At 43.6% G+C, this 27,983-nt stretch overlaps 1 protein-coding gene across 1 annotated transcript in view; it reads right to left on the bottom strand.

Moving 5' to 3' along the window:
• The window catches only part of VWF (von Willebrand factor), a 152,692-nt gene that overhangs the window by 37,608 nt on the left and 87,101 nt on the right, over positions 1-27,983 (bottom strand). The window contains exons 22-35 of the mRNA XM_058559008.1: positions 27,671-27,817; positions 25,995-26,135; positions 25,687-25,800; positions 24,048-24,204; positions 23,263-23,421; positions 22,439-22,574; positions 19,419-20,797; positions 17,654-17,770; positions 17,419-17,559; positions 16,978-17,121; positions 14,408-14,572; positions 13,214-13,257; positions 12,725-12,902; positions 1,111-1,331 (exon numbers count right to left, since the gene is read on the bottom strand). Of these exons, the coding sequence (XP_058414991.1) occupies positions 1,111-1,331; positions 12,725-12,902; positions 13,214-13,257; positions 14,408-14,572; positions 16,978-17,121; positions 17,419-17,559; positions 17,654-17,770; positions 19,419-20,797; positions 22,439-22,574; positions 23,263-23,421; positions 24,048-24,204; positions 25,687-25,800; positions 25,995-26,135; positions 27,671-27,817 (3,243 nt within the window). The remainder of the gene's footprint in view (positions 1-1,110; positions 1,332-12,724; positions 12,903-13,213; positions 13,258-14,407; positions 14,573-16,977; positions 17,122-17,418; positions 17,560-17,653; positions 17,771-19,418; positions 20,798-22,438; positions 22,575-23,262; positions 23,422-24,047; positions 24,205-25,686; positions 25,801-25,994; positions 26,136-27,670; positions 27,818-27,983) is intronic.

The raw sequence follows: 27,983 nt of genomic DNA, 5'->3' as shown, positions 1-27,983 counted from the left end.
CCGCCATTTTGCCAGCTCATCAGGGTAGTGTCTCCAGGAGCATCTAACAGGACTATTCTAAGTCTTTTTATTTTATTTATTTATTAATATATATAGACTTTTTGGTCACCAGCTCTTTGGAGGCCCCACTATACATCATATCAAACATATTAAAATGTACTTATATCCCAAAATGAATATAATTTTTGCTGTAAAAATTTTGGAAAGCTTCTTATCCTTTTGATTTTAAAATTTTTGGCTATGAGTTACTCATTTAATATATGACTAATTGTGATTTTTTTAGCAATTACTCTACATATTCAAGAATTCTTGCAAAATGAGAAGATCTACCCTATGTTATTTTCACGTAATGAAATATTTATTATTTCTAAATGAGCAAGTAAAGAAGTTGGCATAATGTAACCTTTTATAAACATTTAATCAAACCTTTATTTATATCAGTTTTGCAGTTTTCTTTTTGAATTTTGGAGCCATTCTTTTTGTTTAGGCCCTGGCTAGTTTCCTTTGAAAAGCTCACAGGGGGCTGGCCCAGTGGTGCAAGCGGTTAAGTGCGCATGCTCCACTTTGGCGGCCCGAGGTTCACAGGTTCAGATCCCAGGTGCGCACCAACGCACCGCTTGTCAAGCCATGCTGTGGCGGCATCCCATATAAAGTAGAAGAAGATGGGCACAGATGTTAGCTCAGAGCCAATCTTCCTCAGCTAAAAAAAAAGAGCAGAATTGGCATTGGATGTTAGCTCAGGGCTGATCTTCCTCACAAAAAAAAAGAAAAGCTCACAGGCCCTAGGCACTGTGCTCATAATGCCTGCTGGGTAAACAGTCCTGGTGTCAACCCCAATTTTCTACCATGCCAGAAACTAGCATAAAACTCACAATTTAATGCTACCTAAAATTGACCTTTTCTTCCAAATCTGGGCCCAGAACAACATGGAATCATGCCAAAACAAGGGAGATGGCAAGAAGCCCTCCTAAGAAGGTGGTGCTCTCCCAGTTAGGCAAAAGGCTAAGTCCTAACAAGAGCACCAACTAAAACCAACTGCCACCAGGTCCATGTAGTCCCCCAAGATTCTACTGCTGCCATGCCATGGGACCCACAGAAAGTACCTCTCACCTCCATATCACTGTGGAGCTGAACCGAGAGGCCGTTATGCTTCACCTCGATGGATTTCACACAGGCCTGCCTCGCCCCAGGGCTGCAGGCACCATTATGGAGAATCACCTCCAGGTCCTGCTCCTTGTTTTGAAATAGAACATACGAACAGTCGCCAGTCAGCTTGAAATTCTGCCCATCAAAGGTCACAATGTGCCGGGTAGAGCTGCCCATGCACACACCTGGACAGGTAGAACAAAAGATGGATGTGTCATTATCCAAACCCCCATACATGCAAAGAGGCAGGTGTTAGCAAGTTGCACACTGATAAATAGAGTTGAGAGCTGAACAGGCCCTTTGAGATCATATAATCTAATTTCTTCCATTTTACAGATTAAGAAACTGAAATTCTAAGAGGTAGAGTGGCTTAGGTAAGCAACATTTGGTCACTAAATAGTTTCCTAGAGAAGATTTAGAGGAACAAGTATTACATAAAACTGTGGCAAATTATAGAACCATACTTCCAAAAACTTTAAATGTGCACAGTGAATGATCTACTCTACAGGGATGCCTTGGCCCAGGAAACAAAGTTAAGTTCCAGGGGTGTCAAGACTCACTGAAATCACAAGGAGCTAAGCAAACCATGAGCTCATGATCTCATTGCAAAGACAGTTCACCTAAAGACACACGTGTCCTTTGAGCTGCCAAGTGACTAATGCTACAAGTGGCCATGTTGACTCGATCACTTAAGAGGTCACACAAGGGAAATATTTCTGAAGGCAAAACAAATGGCTGGGTCCCAGCACCGCCTCATTTGCCACTCATTCAGTCACATAATCAGTAAATTCTCAAGGTTCCTATTAAAACACCACTTGGGAAAACTAATCATCTTGTATCTAAATAAGATGATTCTGTAAAAATCCCCCCATGGAAGGCACCACTGCCATACATGATTTGAAAGCTAATCTTGGACCTAAATGAAGTTGAAGATGAGCTTTCCAGGCAAGCCATAATCACATCTACGGTGGTGGGTAAATGAAAGCCCAAGAACTGACAGGCAGATTCAGGGACATGAGGCCACACTACTGTCCCTCATTCATAGCCAGGCCTAGGCAATCTCTATCTGCATGAGTGACCTGTATATCAAGGCAGCATGGCCACTGACAAACGATGAGTCTGGATGTACCATTTGTCAGAGCTAAGCAGCCTCCCCAGGAGTTCTCTCACTCAAAATCCCCTAAGTCCCTGAGCAGTTAATCATCGCCAAGTGACAGCACTGAATACTACTGGCCTAGTGACGTATATGCTTATGCTACAAATGATCCCAAATACTCCAGCCTTAAATATTGTCGAGTCTTAAGGAGTCCAGCCCCAACTGCTATGAGTAAGTAATAAGTCACAAGGCAAAGAAATGGTTTTATCTCACACACGGCAAGTTAATGAGAAAGGCTTTGCCCACCATAAGATAAACTGTTACAGTGACATGGGTACTTCAGAGCCAGAGAACTCAGGATTGACTTCTGTTCCACCACATGCTTGCACTGTGACCTTGGATAAATTACCTAAATTATGTAATCCTCTCCTATCTCCTCTGCATAATGGGATTATAATAGCTACCTTTTAGGATTAGTGTAAGAATTAATTGCAATATAGATAAAATACCTGCCTAATAGTGTATGACACACACATGCATGTTTAACAAATAAACCTATAAACCTATGAACAAGCCAATGCCACAAAGGAAATCCAATAATTCATAGTAATAAGAAGGTTTCTGGATTGTAGGTATATGGAACTTGAGGTCCCCCATCTCCAGAATACTGAACCAAATCACCTCCCAACAAACCATTACATTGTACTCCAGTTTATTGATTGGTTTTAATGAAACTTATTCATTAACACATTCCAGTGTTCAGGACATAGAGAAAGTTAGGCTGAACCAATTACAATTAACCTATGAGAGAAAAATAGTTAATTGCAGAGTAAAGTATACCACTTATAAATATCTCCTGAAATCATTTTATCTCCTCTCTCTCCTTTTCTGCAACATCTGCCTACTCATTCTCTTTGTGAGTGACAACAGATGTATCTGTGACAGAAAATTATATTAAAACTTTTAGCTGCAGTGTCAAAATAGGAAGGATACCAGATACTGAAGCAAATTGTTAGACAGACCAAAGGGCAGATGTTCAAAAAGACATCCATTAGCCAAAGACAAGAGCAACTCCCCAGGCCCTTACATTCAGTTTATCATCCAAACACAACACAGAATAAGAAGAAGAACAAATTTGACTGCATAAAAACCATGCCTTCAGCATAACTAGAAAACAGAGAGTGCCCAAACTTTAATGTAACTGTAAATAAAACAGGAAGAAAACAAACACCAATCCCAGCAAACAATCTCTCATTCTCTTGCCACTAGCCTTTGTCATGAGCAAGGGCAATCGAGGAAAACTGTAGAGAAGAGAGAAAAGGGAAAAACTGTAGAGAAGAGAGAAAAGGGGAAAACTGTAAAGAGAGAAAAGAGGAGGTAGCAGCAAGCCTAAAATTTCTCTCATACCACCTCTAGAAAGAGAAGTCCTCAATGCAAAAATATTTAAGTATCCTGGTCAGAGCAGGGGCTTAAAATACACACAATGTTAAATGACCATCTGAGATGCTCAGCTTCTGGGCCGAAAGAGCAAAAAGGAAAGGAAAAGTGCTATTTGGAAATAGAATGGTGATATAAAAAAGAAGCAAAAGGAGAAATTTAGAAAGAAAAGAACTAAAAATTCAGAGGACACACAACCCCACAGCACACATGTGTGTACACACACACACACCACTGAGGAACCGATTTTTCTACACTGACAGAAGAGCATGTCAGTGAACTAGGAATCTTGTGAAACCTCAAGTACACAAAATGAATGGAAGGAAACTAGGCAAGTCTATATAAAGTTACTTCTAAAAATCAGAAAATGAGAATCAACACTCCTCGGCTAACAAAATCCACCAAAACAAACAAACAAACCACGACACAGAAGAAAACGGCAAGACAATACTCACGCTAAATTGAATATACTCAAACAAACACTTGCAAGAATGAAAACCACCTTGAATGAGAATTTTAAAAACTAAGAAAAGAAATATACAAAAATAAGAATAAATAAAAATTGAGCTGATTGAACTCAGAGAAAAGAAATGGAAGAAAAAGGCGAAATCATCTCAGAAATAAAGACTAAACTATAAGGGCCCAAGGGAGAATAGACCAAAATAGAAACTTAGTAAGGAGCAACTGAAGAAAAGCAAGAAACAACAAAGAGGATGAGAATGAGTTAATGATGGGAGTAAAAGGGTCAGAGAGAAAGTAATGAAAATGTAAGACAGACAGACAAAAAGAGAGTCCTAGGAAAACAAAACAAAACAATAGAACAGAACTAATATTTAAAGACTGTAATCCATGAAAAGTTTCTGGAAATCAAAGAAGAACCAAATCTACATATTGAAAGCACATGCCAGATGTCTGGAAAAATTAATCCAGAACAGTCAACTCTGAGACATATTATAGTAAAACTATTAGATTTCAAAGATAAAGAAAAAATTCTAAATCTCCAGACAAAAAGATCAAATAACATACAAGGGCAAATAATTAGATTGGTATCAGAATTCTCAAAAAATATATATAAAGCAAGGCAACAATGAAGCAGCATTTTCCAGAAACTCAATGAAATAAAGTGTTAACCAAGAATTTTATAACCAGCCAAGGTGTTCTTCTAGTATCAAGTCTATAGAAAAACAGTTTTAAATATATAAGAACTTATGGAAATCTGAACCCATAAGCCCTTCTTGAGAAATCTACTAGAAGACAAGCTTCCTCCAACTAAAAAATGACTAGGATATGTTATCAAAACAACTGAAGGTGAGAATTTTTATTTATATCATCGTAGATTTAAAACTAAAACAAAGGAAGAGTGGATGACTAATGTACAAATGTTATATGCTGTGACAAAGTAGAAATAATGCAACTAAAACCCAGGAGGAGAGGGAGAGAGAATGACACAAGCAGAATAACCTCACAGATTGATGTTTAAGCAACAGGAAGAAGTTAAAGGATGCTATTAAAAGTTGACAAACCCATTAGTGAATGATAAAATAAGAAAACAAGGGACTTAGAGCATTAAAAAAGGTAAAAGTACAAAGGTAGAGACTAGAATGAAAATATAAACCTTCCTAAACACTAGAAAAAGAAAAAAATAAAAGGCAAAGAATACACACCATGTAGAGAAGGTAATAAAATAAAATATAACAAACATAATTATAAAACATAACGACAGAGTAAGACCAAACATAATATGGCAATAAATGAAAATGGGTTTAACTCATCCATCAAAAGAAAAAGATTTTCAATTTGGCTCAAAAGCAAGATCCAACTATATGCTGTATACAAAGGACATACCTAAAATTCAGAAAAGCTAAAGTAAAGGGATGGACAAAGGATATCAGGCAATAAGCAACTAGGAATAGAGATTCTGATATCAGACAAAGTAGAATTCTAGCCAAAAAAAGTTTAAATATGACTAATAAGAGCATTTTTGAATGCTAGAATTCACAACGAAGACATAACAGTTGTGAATATCTATGCACTACCACCACCTTTATGAAGCCAGAACTACAGTCGATGCAAGGGGACATTGATAGACAAACTAATCATAGGAGACTTTTACACACCATTCTCAGTACAAGACAGACAAAGTGGGCAAAAAAAGTAAGGATATAGAAGACCTAAACAACAAAATTGAAAAAGGTATATCCTATGCATTGTTTGGACTGGATGTTTGTGCGACACCAAAATTTATGTTGAAATCCTAACTCACAATATGATGGTTTTAGGCAGTAGGGCCTTTTGGACATAATTAGGTCATGAGGGTGGAGACCCCATGAATGGGATTAGCACCCTTATAGAACTGTGAGAAAAAAATTTCTGTTGTTTATAAGCCACACCAGCATGTATTGTGTATGTATGTATGTATACATCAAATTCTACACCCTGATAATAGAGAATTCACCTTCACAAAAATCGATCATATATTAGTTCACAAAGAAAATAACAACATACATAAAGTAGAGCTATTACAAACAACATTTGATCACACTGCAGTAAAAATCAAAATTATTTTAAAATTTAAAACCAACAACAACAATAAAAAGACCATTACACTTGGAAATTTTAAATTCTATTACATAAATCTTGGGTGAAAGGGACAATGCAAACTGAAATTACGGCATTTTTTTTAAAAAGTAATGATAATGAAAATACCACATATCAGACTCATTGGGATACAATGAAAGTGATCATAGAAAAATTCATTGCACTAAGCACATCAATGAAAACAAAAATAAATAAATAAATAAAATTCCAAGTTCCAAAAAATAGAAAACCACAAAAATACTAAACTAAAAGAAAATTCTTTTCTAGGAGGAGGAAGGAAATAAAATAATAGGAGGAGGGAGGAATTAAAATAATAAACATAAAAGCATAAATTAATGAGTTAGAGAATAGGAAATAGTAGACATAATAAATTGAAATCTTGATTTTTTAAAAAATTCACAAAGACAAACTATGAGGTACCTTGAGCAAGAAAAAAAGAGAATGCATGAGTATATAAAATAAGAAATGAAAAAGAAAATAATTATTAAAAGAGAATTTTTAAAAATATATTATAAAAGACTACTTTGCAGATCTCCATGCAAGAAATTCAAAAATCTAGATGAAATGGATAAATTTGTAGAGAAATAGAGATTACAAGAGTCCCCCCTTATCCACAGAGAATATGTTTCAAAACACCCGGTGGATGCCTGAAACCACCATATATTCAGATAGTACTGAACTCTTTTATACTATCCGTCTTCCCTTACATACATACTTACGATAAAGTTTAATTTATAAATTAGGCACAGTAAGAGATTAAAAGACAATAACTTCTCTTTGGCATATCCAAATTGCCAAATTGCCAGCACCACTACCCTTGAGCATCAGGGCCATTATGCAGTAAAATAAGGGTTACTTGAACACAAGCACTGTGATACTGCTCGTTGACCTGATAACTGAGGTGGCTACTAAGTGACTAATGGGCAGTTAGCATATACAGTGAGGATATGCTGGACAAAGGGATGATTCATGTCCCGGGCAGGACAGGGTGGGACAGCACAAGATTTCATCACGCTACTCAGGACAGCATGCAATTTAAAATTTGTGAATTGTTTATTTCTAGAATTTTCCATTTAATACTTTCAGATCACAGTTGACCAAAGGTAACTGAAACTGCAAAAAGTGAAACCACAGATAAGGCGGAACTACTGTACCAAAATTGACTTCATTAGAGATAAAAAGCTGAAGCATACCAATTTCCATGAAATATTAGAGAAGGTTAGCAAGGAACTATCTCCACGGAAGATAAATAAAATAAAATCCCACTAGACCCAAATGTTTTCACTAGAAAATTTTACTAAACCTTCAAAGACCTGACAGTCACAGTGCTCTATAAATTGTGACAGATAATTGAAAATGAGAGGAAACTTCTTAAGGCTTTTTATGAAACAAGTTACAACATTGCTATCTAACCCAGATAAAGACAGGACAAAAAAAAACTACAGGTGAGAGCTAGAGGAAAGACGGCAGAGTAGGAAGCACCAGGAATCTGTTTCCGCACCTAGACAACAATTGCATTGGCAGGATCTGTCTGATGTAATGAATCAACAGAATCTGTCCTGAGACAGACCAGGTGGTGGACTTACTAGACAAAGAGCTCAAAGAAGAAGTGGGTGAAGTCAAGTAAATGACAAGAACAAAATGAAAATATCAATAAAAAGAGAGAAAATAGGAAAAGAAACCAAAAAGAAATTCTGGAGATTATTGTAATTTTAGTTTGTAATTCCATTTTTTGTTTTCTATGTGATTTAAGAGACTAACTTATTAAAAAATAATTATTAGTCTATATTTTTGGATACACAATGTATAAAGATGTAATTCTGTGACATCAATAATTGAAGGAGGGTGGGGATGAAGCTATATAGGAGCAGAGTTTTTGTATGTTATTGACATTAAGCTGGTATAAATTCAAAGTAGAGTGTTATAACTTCATGATGTTAAATGTAATTCCCATGATAACCACAATGAAAATAGCTATAGAACATAGACAAAAGAAATGAGAAGGGAATTAAAACATTTCACCACAAAAAAATCAACTAAACACAAAAGAAGACAACATGGATGAAACTTGAAAACGTTATGCTAAGTGAAATAAGTCAGTCATAATAGGAAAAATACTGTATGATTCCACTTACATGAGATACTTAGAGTCATCAAATTCATAGAAACAGAAAGTAGAATGGTAGATATCAGGGGCTGGGAGGAGGCGGAATGGGGAGTTACTGTTTAATGGGGACAGAGTTTCAGTATTGCAAGATGAAAAAAACTCTGGGTATGCATGGTGGTGATGGCTGCTCAACAATGTAAATGTACTTAATACCACTGAACTATACACTGAAAAGTGGTTAAAATGGTAAATTTTGTTATGTATATTTTACCACAAGCTTTTAAAAATAGGTAATTTTAAAATTACACACAATACACTTAGGAATATCAAAGCCAAGGTACTAAATAAAATATTACCAGTTTCCAACACCACATTAAGAAAATAATACACCAAAACAAGTGTGATCAACATTAGGAAATTCCTTCAAATAATATACTATATTAATATATCTAAGGGAAAGAAATCATATGATTATCTCCATATATGTTGAAAAAGCCTTCAACAAAATTCCACAATAACTCCTGATAAAAACACTCAAGAAAATGAGAATTGAGGGATACTTTCTTAATATATAGTAAAATGTATGGGGGGTGTGTGTGTGTGTGTGTGTGTGTGTGTGTGTACACTTAGCCCTAAAGCCAGTATCTTACTTAATGGGGAAATATTAGAAGCATTTCCACAAAGATCAGGAACAGGCAAGGATATCTACAATCTCCACTACTATTCAACATTGTACTAAAAAATTTGTCAATGCATCAGACAAGAAAAATTAATTGCAGGCACAGAATTGATAGAGAAGAAGTAAAATAATTCTATTTGCAGATGATACAACATCATATCTGGAAAACCCTAGAGAATCCACATTAAAACTAATTCAATAACTAAAGAATTCAGTTAGGTAGTAGGATATGAAATCAATATCCTTCATATACGCAAACAATAACCAGTTAAAGAACATAATGAAGAAGAAGAAAAGTTTTAAATAGCAACAAAGAGAGTTAAATACTTGAAATAAACTTAACAAAGAATGTGCAAATCCCACATGAGGAAACTTTAAAACACTACTAAAAGACAGGAAAGTCAACTTGAGTAAGTGGAAAGACATCCTCTGTTCTTGGGTAGGATGATTCAACATCATAAAAACACCAGTTCTTCCCAAGTTAATGTATAAATTTAATGCAATCTCAATAAAAATACCAATAAACATTTTACGGAGCTAAACAAGTTGACGTGAAAAAAATCAAACATGAAAGAATAGCCAGGAAACACTGTAAAAGAAAACTATGTGAGGTTACCTCCAGGGAATAATAGGTGCGAGTGGGTAGAAATATGCGGGAAAGGGAAAGGGAGGAGTGGTTTAGAACCATGTTAATGCTTCACATACTGAAAACAAGTAAATAAAATTTGCCAAGAAGGGGAGAGGGAAATCCAAAATGGAATACAAACAGAAACAAATTAAACTAATGGTAATGAATAACGTAACTACACTGAAGTGGGGGGGAAACTATCCTAAATAACTTTGGGAAAAAATTTACTATATACTCAAAGACTAAAGACAAAAAGAATTGTACACAAATATTGTACTCAAGTTAGCAGATCTGTTTTTCATAAAGGTATTGGTTAGCAATTCTGAAACTACTTTATATATATTCTGGGATTAAGCCAATATATAAATATATTGTGGATAACGAGAGCCAGGCTTCTCACTGTCTGAGAAAGGAAGGGATATGGACATCTCAAAAGGACACAAGAGTAAAACTGAAGAGTAAAATCTCCCAGTGGCCAAATCTGGGACCATTTGAGCTAGAAAATAAATAATGCTAGTAATCGATTATACCCCATAGAATAAAATAAAACCCATGAGTCCATATTGTTACAAATAATTAATAGAATTAATAAATAACAGAAATAAAGCTCTTCTTTTCAGTAGAATTCCAACCAATAAATGTGGGTGAAGGGAATGATGGAAATCGAAAATCACTATTTGGTAAACACTACAGTAAAAAAAAAAAAGCAAGGATCACCAATGCATGCTCAACTTAGTGAGTAAAAATATATTTCCATAGTTTCACACTATTTCTGCACATGATAATTATTAAATGGAAGGAGGAAAATAGTAACTTTACAGTGGAGAAACCTGGTGAATACCACCTTAACCAAGTAATCAAACCGAACATCACCAGTAATTGGAGAAACTAATATCATGTGCCTCTTGATACATCAAAAAAGACATAGTATGTTTTCTGGGGTATTCTTGACAAAATGTATAACCTGAATTTAATCCAAACTGAGGGATATTCTACAAAATTACTAGCCAGAACTCTTCAAAATGTCAAGGTGATTTAAAAAAAACGAAAAATGAATAAAGAATTGTTGCAGATTTAAGGAGACAAAGGAGATATGACAACTAAGTGTAATGTGTGATTCTGGGTTGACTCCTACATCTGAAAAAGGGATGTTGGTGGGATAACTGACAAAAATTAAATAAGATAATAGTGTTTTATCGATGTCAATTTCCTAATTTTGATCATTATACTGTGATTATATAGGATATTATAGTCCGGGTGAAAGTATACAGGAATTCTTTATACTATTTATGTAACTTTTTTATAAGTCTGAAATTGTTCAAAATAAAAAGTTTTAAAATGTTTTTAAATTAAAAACGTTTTTTAAAAAAATAGCCAAAATTTAGTTGTATCACTCTTGAAGCCCTTCACTCGTTTTAACAGTATAAAAAGAGTCAAGAGGGGTATTGAGGGATTGGATTTAAGAAGAGATTTATTTGGAGAGAGCTGCTACTGTGTTGTGAGTCTCATATCCCCGTGCGCCCCACCAGGGACAAATGGGACATCCAAGCCTAATGAGCAGGACTTTCAGGAGGCCGTTCCCTCCAAGAGATGGGTGTGTGTTCCATGCAATTATAGAGAACACTGGACCAGCGTCTGACACATGCCTGAAGAACCTAAAAGAAAGAGGATATGGGTATTGGCCAGAGGTGACCAGGCAGCAAGAGAGAAACATGCTGCTGTTTGGGGAAGTAGGCGCACGCCACTCCAATGGTGGGGCCAAGGTGCAGGAATCTGGGATCAGATATAGGATCTACAGAAGGAATGATGGCCCGGGGCTGTTCTAAAAGTGACCCTGTCTAAGAGAACTTCTGCGATAGGGGAAGGAGGATCCCGAAAGACAGAGCGAGTCCATGAGGGGCTGAATGTAAAAGAACCAGAAGCACGGCAGGGACAAGAAGCAGCCACTCAAAGGATATAGACTACTCCTTGCACCCCATATCAGAGGAACACAGCAAGGGGACCTCTTAAATCCTCAAGAGAGCAGGCAAGAAAAAGCATCTGCCTTAAACACCTGCCAGGCCAGAGAGTGCAGAACCCTCTCACAGAGGCGCCTGTCAGTCACATAAGAACCTGAGCCCCCTTCCAACTCCTCCCTCTCCACGTTCTAAGCTGGGAGAGAAGCTGACCACACCCCTTCCCCAGAGGCAGGAAGCCCAAACTGGGATTAGGGAGGTGTTTTAACTCTCACTCAAGTTCAAAGTCTGGATTATTACACAGGAGTGGGCATCTGACTACCAAATTGAGACTTTGTCTTATGACTTAAAGTGACCATAGAACTCTTTACGAATAAACAGAAATGACATGAGGTCTAGTAGAATTCTCATCTAAGCCAGGAAGAAAATGTATCCCACTAAATAAATTCTAAAGGGAGAGAAAGATATAAAACACTTTGATTTCATCCCACAAGTTGTTTCTGTTCAGCATCATAATTATGTTCCATCCTCTGCTAAGTAGGAATTATCATAAGCAGCCATTTCTACCAACCATGAGACAGAAGGCGAACCCACCCCCATGGATGAATGCTCTCCCCAGGTCTGCATGAGATGGAGTTGACTATGTCCTTCTCTTAAACCAGGCTACCATGATGATACACCATCGCACCCAACCCCCCTACAGCCATAAGTGTGATTGTAGCTCTCTGGGGACATCTCTCTCACTGCTATACTTCCGCTGCATAGATTCCTAAAGGTTGACTTGCCAACAGCCAAGCTGAGCACTGACCTCAGAAAATCAATTCTTCCTTCTGCCTATGCATAATCTGGGGACGTGCCTTCCAAAGACACAGGAAGAGAACAGTGATCCCTGAGACTAAATGAAAACACATCCAGAGAACGGGAGAGGAAGGGAACGTGGGTGAGGGTAGAAGTGTGCACGTGGTGAGGAGAGAAAGTGTCTTCTGGGATGCTCAGCTTCTGGTCCATCTTTCTGCACAGCCAAGCTGAAAATACTGTCCCCTTAACACTGTGCAGGGTGGTGAAGCAAAGGACTCACAGGGGCAGGTCCAGCGGCAGCCACAGGTTACTTCCACCTTGATAGGGGACTGGCTGTTGGGGCATGAAGGCCTCGGTCCCAGATCACAGTTGACCCGATGACTCTGCAGCAAGGTCTGGCCATTTGGCAGGCAAGTCACTGTGTGGCACTGATCTGGCAAGGTCCAGACGTCCCCGGGCTGGGGAAGAAAGAACCAGATTCAGGTAGGGAATAAGATGAGGCACTCCAACTCTAAGCCCACCTACCAGGCAACTGACACACTCCGAGGACATAGAGACTAGGACTTGGACACAGGCCTAAATAGCAGGACACAGGATGCAAAACACAAGACTTACAGGTGGACTCCCTTCCCAAAAAATAAAAGACAGGATTTAACGGTAAGAAGGAGAAATGGACCAAGACCAGAAGAATAAAAGTTAACCAGGGGGAACAAGGGCCCCAAACATACATTTATGACCTTTCTTTAGAAGTCAACGGAAAGGAACTTACCCTCTTCTCATTCCCATCCTCGTCCATGCAAACACTGATAAACCCTGAAACAGACACAAATAAGATCTGAGGCCCTGCCATCACCCAGAAATTCTAAGCCATTCACAACATCTGCCTGGGCTACCTGGGCTAGTCCTTGAAGCCGACTTAACTCTGAAAAGAATGTGAGTGTGTTTAACAGTGAGGATGCAGGTACACCAGATTAGGAGGAGGTCATCCTGTGGTTCTCCAGGCATGCTTTGTGGTTATTAATAATTACGGTGATGACGGTGACAATATGGCAATAACTACAGTTCATGACGCCTTTTCGCAGTCGATATCTCCTTGTCCTCTTTCATATGTGGATCAGTGCCTAGTGAGGGACAGCAGGGAGGAAGGGAGCCCAGATCCTGAAAACTTGAAAGAGATCTTGGAAACATGATGTAATCCGTGCAGAAATAGAAGTATAATGATGTACACCTGAAATTTATACAATGTTATAAACCAATGTTACAGAAACAAAAAAAAACTAAAAAAATTAATAATAAATGAATAAATAAATAGAGTTCAGAAGAGACGACCAGAAAGGATCAATTTAATCAAAGGACAAAAAAAAAGAAAGAGATCTTGGAGATTCCTAGCGGGGGAGCTATCTTCTAGCAGGAAGGGGCAATAACTCTGTGGCGGGTTTTGACTCACAGCTAATTACATTAGGAAAATATATAAAACCAGGTTTTAAAAGACACATATATGGTTAAAAAAAAAAAGTTTCTAACCTTAAGCCAACTTAAACTGTGGTACTTTGATATTAGAATCTGTGTTGTTGTATTTCTAAAGCCCTTTATACCCACGCTGAGGGTGAGTGTAGGGTACAGGGAAGAAGACCATGATCTGCAGGATATTGGAGCTCCCTACTTCTGTCTTCCACTTCTTTTTTCCAAGATCCCTCTGCAAAAATAAGCATGGGCTTTCTCTGCTCAAGTTTGGATGGACAGGTAGAATGGAAGGAGGACTATGCACAGAGAACTTTCTGGTATCCCCTTGGAGGTTTGTAGCACAAATCTTTCATGAGTAGAAACTTAAAGGTCCTGGTCTATATGAGAGTCTTCATTCAAGGCCAAATCTCATGCATGGGCACTCTCGAGTCTCTAGAATGAGTGTTGCTATTTTTGTTCTTGTTTTTGAGGGGGTTAAGAAAGATATTACAAGACTCACCAGAGCACAGCTTGTAGAGGAAGGAATTGCCCAGGGTGAGCATGGTGGGGAGGTCTTCGATTCGCTGGAGCTTCACTATGTTGGAGCTGGCCTCTGAGCCTGCCAAGATCCTCAGCTGGGCCTCATCATACCTATCCCCAATTCCAATGGGGAACACTCTCACTCCTAGAGTTAGCAGAGAAAAAAGAAAGGGTCTGTATCAACCTGCTTTGGTCAGGTGGGCTGGCCCAAAGCTATACCCAGCATCTGTCTACAGCCTCATGTTTTTCAGCCTGGTCACATCCACCGACCCTAGGAGGAGGATATTCCATCAGTCAACAAATGTTAATGAGCTCCTACTCTGTGTCAGGTATATTCTAAGCTACGGGGATACAGTGAACTGAGCAGATCAAGTCCCTGTCCTCGTGGAGCTTACATGGAGGAGAGACAGACAACAAACACAAGAACACAAGTAAATATCTAGTATTTCAGATGTGGATAAGTGCTTAGGAAAAAACAAAATAGGATAAGGAGGATGGGAGTGCCCCAGAGTAGGGGTGAGGGTTATTGTTTCATACAAGGTGGTTGCAGAAGTGTTCAGCAGAGAGATGACATTTGTGCAGAGACCTGAAGTGAGGATGGAAGGAGCTAAGAGGACATCCCAAGCAGAGAGAATGGTGAGTGCAAAGGCCCCAGAGAAAAATTATGACTGTGTACCTCAGGGTGGCTGGAGCAGAGCAAAGAAGAGAGGGAGTCAGGCACAGATCATGCAAAGCATCATAGGCCACACTAAGGACTTAACGTGCTCTCTGAATGAAATGGGAAACAAGCCAAGACTTTGGAGCAGAGGAGTGACATGAGCTGACTTCAATTTTAAAGGGTCACTACAGCTGCCGTGTTGATTATGAACTGCAGGGGACAAGGTGGGGAAGCTGAGGTCCCAGTTAGAAAGCTATTACAATAATCCATGGGGGCTGGGGTCAGAGTGACAGTGGTGGAGGTGAAATGCTGTGGTGGGGTTCTCAATATATTTTGAAGATGGAGCTATAGTTTGCTGATATATTGAATGGGAGAGGGAGGTAAGAGAGAAAAAAAGAAGTCAAGGATGCTGAGGTTTTCGACCTGAGCAACTGAAAGAATGGAATTGTCATTTTCTAAAATGGGAAAGATTACAGGAGGAGATTTGGGTATGAAAGTCAGGACTCCCATTTATATTGAGTTGCCTGTTAGAACATCTAGGTGGAGCTGAGGTGAGAGATCCAGGCTGGAGATAGAAATTTCGAAGTCAATGCTGTATAAATGTATTTAGACCCATGACACTGAATGAGACCACCCAGGGGAGAGTGTAAGAAGAGAAAAGAATGTCACAGGGCTGAGCCCAGAGCATGTGTGTGCCCATTTAGGGATGAGAAATTGAGGCTCTGAAAGGTTCAATGACTTGCCCTAGATCACGTCTGTTTCCTCCAGACCATAATTGCTTCCTTTCCTATTGAAAGTCTTTCTTTGGATCCTTGATACTAAAGGAGAAAAGTCTCCATCCTGAAATTCCTTCAATTAGTTCTCCAGAAAGTTCTAGGTATTTGCAGTTTGCTTAAGGTTATACCTGATTTCCTGCTAGCAACTTTTCAGCTCTTGCAAGCTGGTTGTATTATCCAAACATATATCTTTTCCCTTTTAGGGTCCCTTTCCCTAAAATAATAGATTTCATAAATGTGTCACATTCATTTATTCAACAAACACTAAATGGCCACCTATTCCGTGCATCATGTACAGATGATACAAAAATAAGATTTTGCCCTTGCCTTCAAAGGACTCCCAGTTTGTGCAAGAAAGAGATATGTAACAAATAAATACGATACAATGATTTGCACATTTTGAGTAGTTCAGATGTGGTACGGGAAACAGAGGGAATAACTCTCTCGGGAAGAACATCAGGAAGACATTAGAGAAAAGACAATTCCAGAGCAGGGTTTAAAAGACAAACAGCTCTCCAGGCGGCCATGAGGGACCTTAACATCATTCCACTCACCCAGCCCTGCCCCGGCACTACACCACCTGTCCTGGCTCACATTTGTTGATATTCACAGCACAAGTTCTTATGGGGCATCAAGGCTGGGCATCTGCATCCATCCCCTTCCCAAAGCAGCAGCCTTGCCTCTTGTCCATCCAGCAGCCCCCAAGCCCGTTAGGCTGGTATGGGAAACGGGCTCTGAATACGTGAAGGTCTCTGATGGCTCTCAACGGCCCATAACGAATCACTCTGGCCTAGATGTGGCATTTTGGTGAGACCAAAGATACCACTTTAAAAAAGAAGGGTATGGAGGTATGACCCACCCCTGGACACAAAGGGAAAATATGGAGAAATTAAAGGTTACAATCTATCTAAAGCATGCAGACAAATGAAGGATAAACACACATTTATTGCTCTTTGGTTTCTAAATAACCCAGGGATTGGACAATTTCCTGCTCTTTGAAAGGCCACATGTGGGTATTAAGTGTTTAAAATCAGCCAGGACATCCGAAAGTAACCCCCGCCCACATTCAATCCTCTGGCAGTTTAGGAGTCTCAGGACTGTACACTGGACACTCACGGTTGGATCTGGCGGCGGCGGCTGCTGCGTCCACCGAGTCCGTGGAGACGTCCATGACCAGAATGACTACCGCCTTAGAGGCTCCAGGCCTGGCACCATGGACTTCGGAAGTGACATATCGCAGAGCAAAGCCCAAAGCATCCCCTGAGAATGGAGAGCAGACCACACCACGTCAGTCCTGACCGCAGGACGCTATATTTCTGCAGCCAGCTGGGCATCCAGTCTCACAGTGGAGCCTCAGGTCATCAAAATTGAAAAATTCAGAGACTCAGAGACACACATAAGTGAGACGTGGAAAAGGAAGAGCCTCTAGGCCCTCACTTTACAGAAAAGGAGACTAAGGCCAAGGAGTAAAGTGGCTGGCAGAAGTCACCCAGTCACTTATGCCAAGAATTAGAACCAGACAAAGCTCCTGCATCCCACTCCGTGGCACCACATTACCAATCTGGCTGGGGCCTCCCTCCCGCTGCATGGGGTCCACGAGGCTCAGTAAATGGGTTTTCTCCTGGGCCACCTGCCACGGCACATCGATGGTGGTGACACTTCCATACTGGAGCACTGACACATGAGTGAGCTGAGGCCCTAACAGGAAAGAGAACATAGGAATCATGCTCTGGATCAGGTGGAGCCCCAATAGGGCCTCTTCCTAACCTGCTCCTTCTGGAGCATCACTCACCTATATTGGCTTTTGAAATGAAAACCTTGGCGAAACTCTTCATTTCATCAAAGTCAGAAGCTAGAACATTGGAGGAACTGTCTAGAAGGAGGACCACATCCAGGGGCTGGCTGCAGTCTGCAAAGAGACCAGGACGGTGAGCACACAAGCACCAGCAGAGGGAATGGTCACCAAGCCCCCTGCAGCAGACACCTGCATTCACTGGGCTCTGCAGGGCACTGCCAACTGCATGGCACCATAGGGGGAGGTGTTTCTACTGGTCCTGCACGATGGCAACACGGGCCAGCGAGGAGGGAAGGGGACCCATGAGCACCCAGATTGGGAGGCACTGGGAAGTCTTCAGCTCCACCCAAAGGCAGTTTAAATGCCTGCAGATGAAAGCAAGAGGCATCACTTCCTCCAGCTCCCTGAATTGAGTGAAATATTGGAGCAGCAAACAGGGAGATGGCAAAGGAAATGGGGTCGCAGCATGTTCCCGGAAAATGAGCCTGTGTGCTCTCAGGTCTACGGGCAGGGAAGGTGCCATATGGTATTCCGATGACAAACGCCTAATGCACGTGTTAATGTTTGGGCACAGAGTCTCGATCATAGAGAGGAAACAAACTCTGGCCTAAACGCCATTCTGAGATTTGATAAGATGATGCAATTACTGTTCTCCTCCACAGAAATATCACAAGAATTTAAATAAAACTGTGATCAAAACAAAAACAAAGAGGGGCCCGCCCCATGGCGTAGCGGTTAAGTGCGCATACTCAGCTTCTGGCGGCCAGGGTCCAGATCTGGGCGCACACCGACGCACCACTTGTCAGGCCATGCTGTGGCGGCGTCCCATATAAAGTGGAGGAAGATGGGCACGGATGTTAGCCCAGGGCCAGTCTTCCTCAGCAAAAAGAGGAGGATTGGCAGATGTTAGCTCAGGGCTGATCTTCCTCACCAAAAAAAAAAGAAGAAAAAGAAACAAAGGCACTGATGACAAGTGTGAGGATCAAGAGACATTAAAAGAAGGCTAGTTATTCTGAGATGGTCCCAAACACACCAACTAAAGATGTTCAAGAACTAGGAGTTGATTAAACATTAGTATCAGTTAAGAGGGCAATAATAACAGTAGTGTTGGCAAGTATTTTCTGAGCACTTGCTCTGTGCTGGGGGCTGTTCTAAGCATTTTACAAGTAGATCCTATTATTATCCCCATTTCACAGATGAGGAAACTGATATACACAGAGATACTTGCCCAAAATTACCCAGCTACTGAGTGGCAGAGGTGAGATTCAAACCAAGGCAGTCTGGCTCCAGAATCTGGAGATGAAATCTGCTACCTGTCACCTAACTTCCTGGCCTTGCCCCAGAGAATGTTAGCTACTCAGAATAATTTTATTCACCCAGTGTGGTCAAAAAGCTGATAATCACCAAATTTAACAGGTTACCTCCAAGGCAGGGAGTGGGATTGGGTGGGAATGAGGCTGTGTGATAAATTAAAACATGTATTTTTTACTCCATATCCTTGGTATTGTTTAAATTTTAACCATAGATTTGCATTACTTTTGAATTTACAAGCACATACAATAAGGAAAGATCCTCCCCGAAAAAAGGATCACAGATGTATCTGCCTGCCCGGGAGGTGAGGAAACACAGGCACTCTGAAGGCAGGGGTTTGACCCAAGGCACAGAGCGGGGAAGCCAGGATTAGAACCCACAGGTCGCATCCCCACCAAGGCCACCTCCCAGCCCTCACCAGCCCTTGCATCAACACAAGGCAGCAGCATACCTGGGGCGGGGGAGAGGGTGGGGATCTGCAGCCCCTCTCCGGAACAGCACCTCTGCAGCACCAGGTCAGGAGCCTCTCGGGGGAGCGTCTCAAAGTCCCGGATGAGGATGGGCGCATTGGGCCAGCCGATCCTCTCCAGCTCCTGCATGTTGGCATGAGGGCCCACTCCAATGGGCACCACCTGGATGTCTCCAGGCATCCGCTTGATCTCATCAGAGGCAGAGTTTCCTGTGACCATGTAGACCAGGTTAGGCGCCTGCTCCCGGTCCCCCTGGCGGGCCGAGAAGCTGTGCTCAGCCAGGTACTGCAGGGCCAGTCCGGTGTTGGTCCTGTTGCCACCCTGGTAGCGGATCTCACGCACCCGCTGCAGGACGTCCCTCTTGGACTGTGCCTCGAGGAAGGTGTACTCCTCGGTCACCATGTACGAGTACTGCAGCACTGTGACATGGATGCTGTCCCGGCCCACGTCCATCCGCTGAATCACCTCCTCTATGAACTCCCTGCTCCTGTTGAAGTTGGCCTCACCAGTTTTGTCTGACCCTTCCAGGACAAATACCACATCCAGAGCCATGGACTTCCTCTCAGGTCCCAGTGACAAAACCCCCCAGAGCTCCGGACGCACAGTGACTTGTGCCGTACGGGGGCGCTGAGTAGGGGCAGGTGGTTCGGGGGCAAGGTCACAGAGGTAACTGATAATCTCGTCCCTTTGCTGCTCCAGCTCGTCCACACCACTGAGCACAAAGGCCTTGTTCTCTGGGGCCTGCTTCTCGATGAGGCGGATCTGTTTGAGGTTGGCATGGGGCCCAATGCCCACTGGGATCACAATGACCTTCTTCTTCTTCAAGGCCTGGATGTAGCGGACCAAGTTCCGGGCCAACCTCGGGGGCTCCTGGCTGGCCATCAGGAGCAAGGTGATGCGAGAGGCTTCGGGGCGGTCAATCTTGCCAAAGATTTGGAACAGCGTGTACTTCAAGACCTCACTGGTGGAGGCCACCTCGCTGCCTGCGTACTTCACCTGGCTGGCAATGCGCCGCAGCTCCGAGGGCCGCTTCCGGTCCCTGAGTGCAATGTAGGCGTGGGAGCCATCGTGGTACTCCACCACGGCCACGCGGATCCGCTTCTGGGAGATGTGAAGGCGTTCCATCATGCCCACCACAAAGGCCTTCAGCACTTCGAACTCGGCCTCAGAGAGCTTGGAGGAGCCATCTAGCAGGAAGACCAGGTCCAGAAGCTTGCTGCAGTAGAAGTCATGCAGGGGTAGCTCTGGGGCGTCCTCCACATATGCGGTGGTGGGGCTGACCGGGCCTTCTGTGGGAGGCAGCGGTAGGACTTCCGGTTTCCTGCAGGCCTCACAAATGAGGTTGACACCATCACAGCGACTGCAGTAGAGAGGGAGAAATGGAAATGAGGGCACTTCTCAGTCCTATTCGGAACCATTGCACACACTCCCATGGAACTTCCTGCCCGGCCCACCTGAACCTGAGCTCCCACGGTCACTCCCCACCCAAGTACAACGTCATTTTTTAACATATGTCCCCAAATAGCACCCCTAGACACACACACACACACACACACACACACACAACAAAGCCTTCCCTTGATTCTAGAAGCCAAAGCTTTAACCCATCCTAGGGTCTGAAAAAGAATCTTTCTGGCTCCTAGGCCATCCACACAGCCATTCAAAGTTGATGTCTCCTCAACCCACATCTCTAGCAACAAGAACAATTAATTATAATCCAAACTTTCTTCCAAGTATCTCCAAAGACAAATATTGCCCTGAAATGTTGACACTGACTCAGACTTGCAAATGTTCTATTGAAGATAAATGCTTTACAGTATTTATTATAACAGAATTTAAGCTGTATGAATTTTGCACCGTGTTTAATACATTGGGCCTTAAGGAAAAGAAGAAAAACTGGAGCAAAAACATTTTGAAAAGATGAATAAAGATTCAAAATCCCTTCTTAATCTAGCAGAACAAAGTACTTGGGAGTAGTATAGGGTGTCTCCAAGATGTTAGGGGGGAAAGACAGTGGCTCATTCATTCATTCCTCCAGTGGACATTCAGTGAGCACCTACTATGTGCCAGGGACTGGCTAGGCCCTCTGCCCAGCCCCAAGCACATCCCACGAGTCTGTTGTAGAGCAGCACAACCTCCTACACTACCAGGTGAATCAAGTCACCCGTGGTGGAGATCCATACAGGCTAGAACCTTCTCCTCTCTATACCTTCAGCCTTTAAGGCAACTTGCCTTCAGCAACCCCAGTAAAGCCAAGAGGGCAGCAGCGCCTTGAGCCCTGGGAAGTGTCCCCTGCGGCTTGCCTCCCGGGCGATGACCCTAGCCTGCCTTGCAATTACTGTCCACACCTGTTTGCAGACACGGTGTGTACCTGGTAGTTGTCCCTTCCCATAAGCCAATGGAGGGAGGCGGGAAGAGGGCTCCAAGCTCTCTTGCCCTTGTGGCTCGGAACCCCAAGCCCACCTTGGGCTCACCCATTCTTTATTCCTTACAGTCTCCATTTCAGCATTGAGTCAGTAAACAGGCAGGGCCTAACTGGGAAGTTAATTCCTACTTCCTTGTGGTTCACATGATTTATTGCTTCAATCCTTGGTTAACAGTGCATGAGTGACATACTTTCTAGTTTCCTGTGTTTGCTAGAAAATCCACCCCAGGCGGTGCTCACTCTTGTTTGTACAGATGGCGGCGGCAGGATCTGACTCTGGCAGCTGTGGCCGCGGCCCCTTCCCCAGCAATGTAAGTTCTCAAGTTTAAGTTCCCACAAGGAGTGGTGTTGAATACATCAGCATCTGAATACATGTTCCCTACTTAGAAGCAGGACTTCAGAGAGTCGGAGCTCACACTGAGAACTCCTCACCTCCCCAAAGGCCGGATCCCAGAGGCGAGACAGGTGAGAGCCCCAGGTGCAGCTACAAGTGTCTCCCTCCTAATTACGAGAGCCCCATCCTGGGACCCTGGCTGTCAGACCCATCACTTCAAACAGCCGGGGTGACTATTTTACCAAATCTGGCAGTGCTGAAGGTCACTGGAGTTCAAGGCGACTTTCTTTCCGGGGGCTAAGCGCTGGCCAGCCACCTCACACACGGGGCAGTCTTCAGGGTCCACGCAGGTCTGCAGGAGCTCATCCAGGATCTTCCCTGTGCCACAAACGTCTCATGAGAAGCCCAAACTCTCACCTTTCCCACAGCGAAGACTCACCTTCAACTAAAGGGCCCTGCCCCAGGAGCCAGCTCTGCCTGCCTTGCCCGAGGGTCACCCCAGAGCTTGGGGAGCAACCCTCCTTCCTTGGGCCTTGATTTATCCCTCTGCAAAACTGGGAGGCGGATTCCTTCACCCTACCTCGCCTCCCCCCAACCTCAGGACAACTGAAATCTTATCTCCAAAGGTCTTTTTGCTCCACCAAAGAATATATTTGATAACTAGATCTGTGCTATTCAATACAATAGCCAGGAACCACATGTGGCTAGTTAAATTTAAATTAAGTACCAATGAATAAAATTTAAAATTCAATTCTTCAGACACATGAGTCACATCTCAATAGAACATTCTCATCATTGCAGAAAGTTCTATCAGCAGCAGAAAGTGCTGCTCGAGATGATTAACCCATAAATAGGCAAACGGAAGTACCGTATCAGAGCTCAACTTCACAAAACTCAGAGCTGGCCTGGCTTTGATGGAAGGACATGTGGAAACAGAACCTAGGGTTGGAGGGTTGGAGATAGGGTGCCTCTGGGCAAGGCCGAGAGCAAGCAGGACAGGGAATCACCTCTCCTAACAAGCTCTCCCATCCTGCCAGCCCATCCCCACCCAGGTGAGGTGCCTCACCTGGAGGGCAGTGTGCGTGGCAGCCATCCACACACTGCACAGGGCACGCCAGGGGCTCGGGGTGCTGGCACGTGACGGGACAGGCAGGAGCACAGCTGTTATAGCGCCACTCACACTCGTACCCGTTCTCCCGGTGATTCCTCTCCTCGCAGTTCTGGGCTGTGTGGATGAAGAAACAGGCAGGGCCGTGAAGGTGCCAGGCAGCCCCATGCAACCTGAGAAGCTGGGACTGCACCGAAGGCCCCAACAGATGGTGGTGAGACCACTGGTGGTGATGGCACTGGGGGAGATGATGACTGTGTTGGGGAGCTAAGAAACTACAGAAGTCACCAATATTAGAGGCTTCCGGGTTTTTAAACCACCTACACCAGGAATCTAGTTGTTCTGAATGAGTTTTCAGTATAAAAACAATCAGCTGCTTACACCTGAAGAAGGAAGACCTTATGTAAATGTGTGAACTGATCACTCATATGGGCAGACATGATAGTGTCTAATTAAAGACATCTATTGACCTCCTTCTGCTCTTCATCACTGTTCCTTCTTCTCCCTCTTCCAGAACTTCTTCAGAAGAACCTCCACATATTAATGTCTTGAGTCCCTGTCCCTGTCTCTCCTCACATCAGTGTCTTAACTCCCTTCAGCCCTCGGCCATCCATCCCCACATTAGAGCTCTGTCTTCTCTCCCATGAAGCTGTGCTCCGGCACCCCACTTTAAGGTCTTAAAGTCTAGACACATGAGGGCTGAGGGGAGGGTGTCTGAGACCACGAGGGGTATCAGGACTCACGGCACAATGTGGCTGTCCTCCAGGTCACCACCTTGCCATGCTGGGCACACACGTGGGCATAGGCAGCAATGATGTCGCAGAAGCAGGCGCAGTCCCCGATGGACTCACAGGAGCAGGTATCGTAGATGCAAATATCCAGGAACGGCTCAGGGTCCACCTGCAAGGGATCCTCAGGGTGGCCTAGGCCTGGGACTGGCACTTAGGAACCCTGGCTGTTGGTCTGGGTGAAGATGTTCCAGTGATAGATGAGCTCCAGGGTAGAAGGAGAAATGTAGGCCAATGCTCCCAAACAGGGAATGGGTAAAAAGGCAGAATTCCTAATTCTAATCTGGATTACAGCAAGAAAAGTTGAATAAAGTAGTTTTGCCAGCCTTTCATAGAATAGATACACCTAAGAATTTTTCAAAAGAACATTCCCTTCTATCCATCTGCTCAGTCATCTATCCATCCCCATAACCCACTCCCAACCTCATGGGTGTTTGGGGTTTTTACATAAACACACACATGCTGGTCGCTTTCTTTCCTTGCCTCAACTCAGCAAAGAGAAGGAGGAAATACACCAAGACCCCTCCAGTTGCCTCACTGAGGTGCTATGGGGCTAGTATGCTGGACAGTAGGACAGCCTGCGGACTCCTGGACTCTGACCCCAATCCGCATGGAGGGGTTGCCCACCCACCATCCATGTTCGATCACAGTAACCACTTCCCACATTCTCTCGCCTCCAAATATGCCACGACACACACTGGCCTTTTTCGGGGTAGTTGTGATAGGAACAAATTCAGACATTACATGGGTCATTGTTTCTAAGACATTCCAATGATCCCAGTTCCCCTGACTCCTCGCACTGTCTTCACTCTTCCAACTCAGATGCCCAGGGTTTCCATCAAACCAGGGAATCCTAAGTATCCTTTGGAGTCATCGGGGACTAAAAATCATTGGATGGATAGAAAGAGAACTGAGATACGTATTCAACCAGTCACTCCCACACTGGTGGTGCACAGAGCAGCAAGTGTGTGTACATGGCTGTGTGTGTACATATACACATACACACACGCATACCTGCACATAGCCCCGAATACATGTGTGTGTACATACATTCATATAGAGACAGAGAGAAAACTGCATTTAACTTTGTGGAATTCCTTATCACCATTTGAGATAAAGACACAAAAAGAAGCCATAAAGTGAGAGCTCAGAATCACTGGAATTAAGGCCAGAAAAGAGTTTCTGTGAGACAACAACTAGGAGCTAAAAGGTTTTGTGAGCAGGGGGTGGGGGTGCTCAGGTCCAGACACATAGCGGGTCACGGGAAAATGACATCCCTGGCCTCTAGTGTTGGAGAGAAGATAATTTGTGGGGGAACAAACCCTAAGACTGAGGCCAGGAGAGAAGCACTGGCAGATGCCCTGAAGAGCTATGCCCTGCCCAGAAGGAAAATGATTTGCCAGGAATCGCTTGCTTGTCGATTATCCTTTTTGTTTCCCAGCCTGAAGCCAAGAGAGTAAAGAGGTGACTTGATGCAGATCATTTCTAAGGTAGTGTCCACAAGTAGAGGCTCACGGTCTGAGTGCCCAAGCCCCTGGGCCAGCCCTGAGTCTCAGTTAGCCTCTTCTGCCTCAGTTACCCTGGTGGGCCTCACCAGCTTGTTGCAGTCCTGGAAAACGTCACTGGTGAGGATCCTACAGGAGGAATCCACTATCGTCTGCTTCATGATGTTGTTGTGGCAGGAGGCAGGGGATGAGTCTAGCGGAACCTGGGGACCAGGGCAAGAGTACACAGATGAACCAAAAGACAGTCAACCAGAAGGACCCAAGAGACCCCCTTCCCAAGCCTTGCCCCACTGCAGTTCATGGCACTCACCACCCACCCTCTGACCCTGATGAGATGGGGTGACATTCTAGGAAGCAGGCCCCTCAGGCTCAGTCCATACAGAGACCCCAGACGTACTTTCCTGGTGTCAGCACACTGCGGGCTCACTTTCCAGGAATTCCCAAAGTCCACAGGGTTCTCCTCCACTTGGAGGCTGCTGCTGGTGAAGTCATTGTTCTGGATGCCATCAAAATTCCCACAGAGGCCACACACCTGCTCCTGATGGACAAGTGGAGAGCATGAGCATTGCCAACCTCAGGGAAAACTCTCTGATTCAGGGAAAGGAGGATTCCAGGAGCGAAGGAGGCTAGGCTCATCTGATGAAGAGGAGGATGGGTAGGGGAGAGGGATAGAGACCCAGAAAGAGACCAGGGTGATCAGCAAAGCCTTGCCCTTCCACGGCCTTTTCTCAGGCTTCCTCACTGATCTCATTTTAAAGTTAAGGAAACAAAGGTCATTCACAAAGAGAGGGAAGCTGCCCATGTGACATAGTTGGCCAAGGGCTGAGGTGGAAATTAGGCAGTCTTGGCCCTGGAATCTCCAGTATAAACCATCACCTTCCCAGTAAGGGTCTAAGTAGAGAGAGGAGGTGGTTCAACACTACATCAGTGTTGAATGTAGAGGCCCAAGGAGGGGACCTTATGGTCCCACTTTACTATGGACAGGGGAGTCCCTTACCTGGAGAACTGCAGCCTGTTCAGAGCAGGCTAGCCAGGATTCTGCTATATAATGAATGCCACCAGGGCTGACATAATATCTTATTCATCTCTGTGTTCACCTACTGTGGTGTACAGTATACAACAAGTCCTGAACAAGTGATTACTGAATGAATGGAAACCGTCACATAGAAACCATGGGAAGAACTGGAAATATTTGGCCTGGAAAAGAAAAGGTACTATGCTCTTATGACATATTGGAACCATGTCTTGGGATAAAGAGATGTGATTTACTATATTTTGCTTCACTAGGGAGAATTTGGTTTGGTACAATGGATCTAAGTTATTGGGAAACATAAGAAGAATGTTCTCACAGTTGGACAAAAGGCCAAAGACTTTTACACGGCCTAACATCCCGCATGGGATAGCCTCTGCCCCCTTTCTGCCCTGGTTAACTACCATTCACCCCAAGTCCTTCTTCTCCAGCCACACTGGTCTCCTTGCTCAAACACTCCAAACACTGTCGACCTTAGGGCCCTTGCACATGCTATTCCATCTGCCTAAGTTCTGTCGTCCAGATATTTACACGGCTCACTCCCTCCCTTCCCTGAAGACTCTGTTCATACGTCACCTCTTTAGACAGGTCTCATCAGACCAATCAAATCATATCCCCACAGGATATGATCTCCACTAGGGTTGTGGCAGGCAAAACCTTGGTCCCCCAAAGATGTCCATGGCCTGATCCCTAGAACCATGAATATGTTACCATACATGACAAAAGGAACTTTGCAGATGTGACGAAGTTAAGGATCTCGAGATAAGAAGATTGTCCTGGATCATCTAGGTAGGCCCAGTGTAACCATGGGGTCTTCTAAGGGGCACAGGAGGAGTCAGAGTGAGAAGAGTGAAACGGCCAAGACTAACTCTAAACCTTGAGTCCATGATCGTATGTGTGAGGGGAGAAGGCTAGACTAGATGACCACCCACCCTCCCCCAAGACAGAGGGCAGAGGCAGTGTGTTGCTATTCAGGAAGCTGAAGAAGGTCCAAACAACAAGTCACAGACAAGATGAAGAGGAAGTGCAGAAACACCACTGACCTGGTATGTCTGCTTCAGGACCACAGAGATGCCCAGGTGGCGGTCCCAGACCACAGACAGTGCTTTGCCTAGCAGCAGAATGATGTACCGGCCGGACTCCACCACCTCAAAGTGAGTATCATCCCTCATGGGCTTCTTCACATTCACCTGAAGGAGGACAGAGTGTGAGAACAGGGGGGTGAAGGACACGCATGAGTGTCCAGCTCCTCCCTCTACCCCACACCCATGCCTGTCTCCACAGCCCCCCAGAACCACAAGTCGTTTGTCCCAGCCGGTCAGATCTCGCCCCTTCAGGGCCAGCACCCTGCCTGGA

Source organism: Diceros bicornis, chromosome 17, assembly GCF_020826845.1.
Source record: "Diceros bicornis minor isolate mBicDic1 chromosome 17, mDicBic1.mat.cur, whole genome shotgun sequence".
In the NCBI taxonomy this organism is placed as follows: Eukaryota; Metazoa; Chordata; class Mammalia; order Perissodactyla; family Rhinocerotidae; genus Diceros; species Diceros bicornis.
The sequence above is the reverse complement of the archived record's forward strand: the minus strand, read 5'-3'. Positions and strand labels throughout refer to the sequence as shown.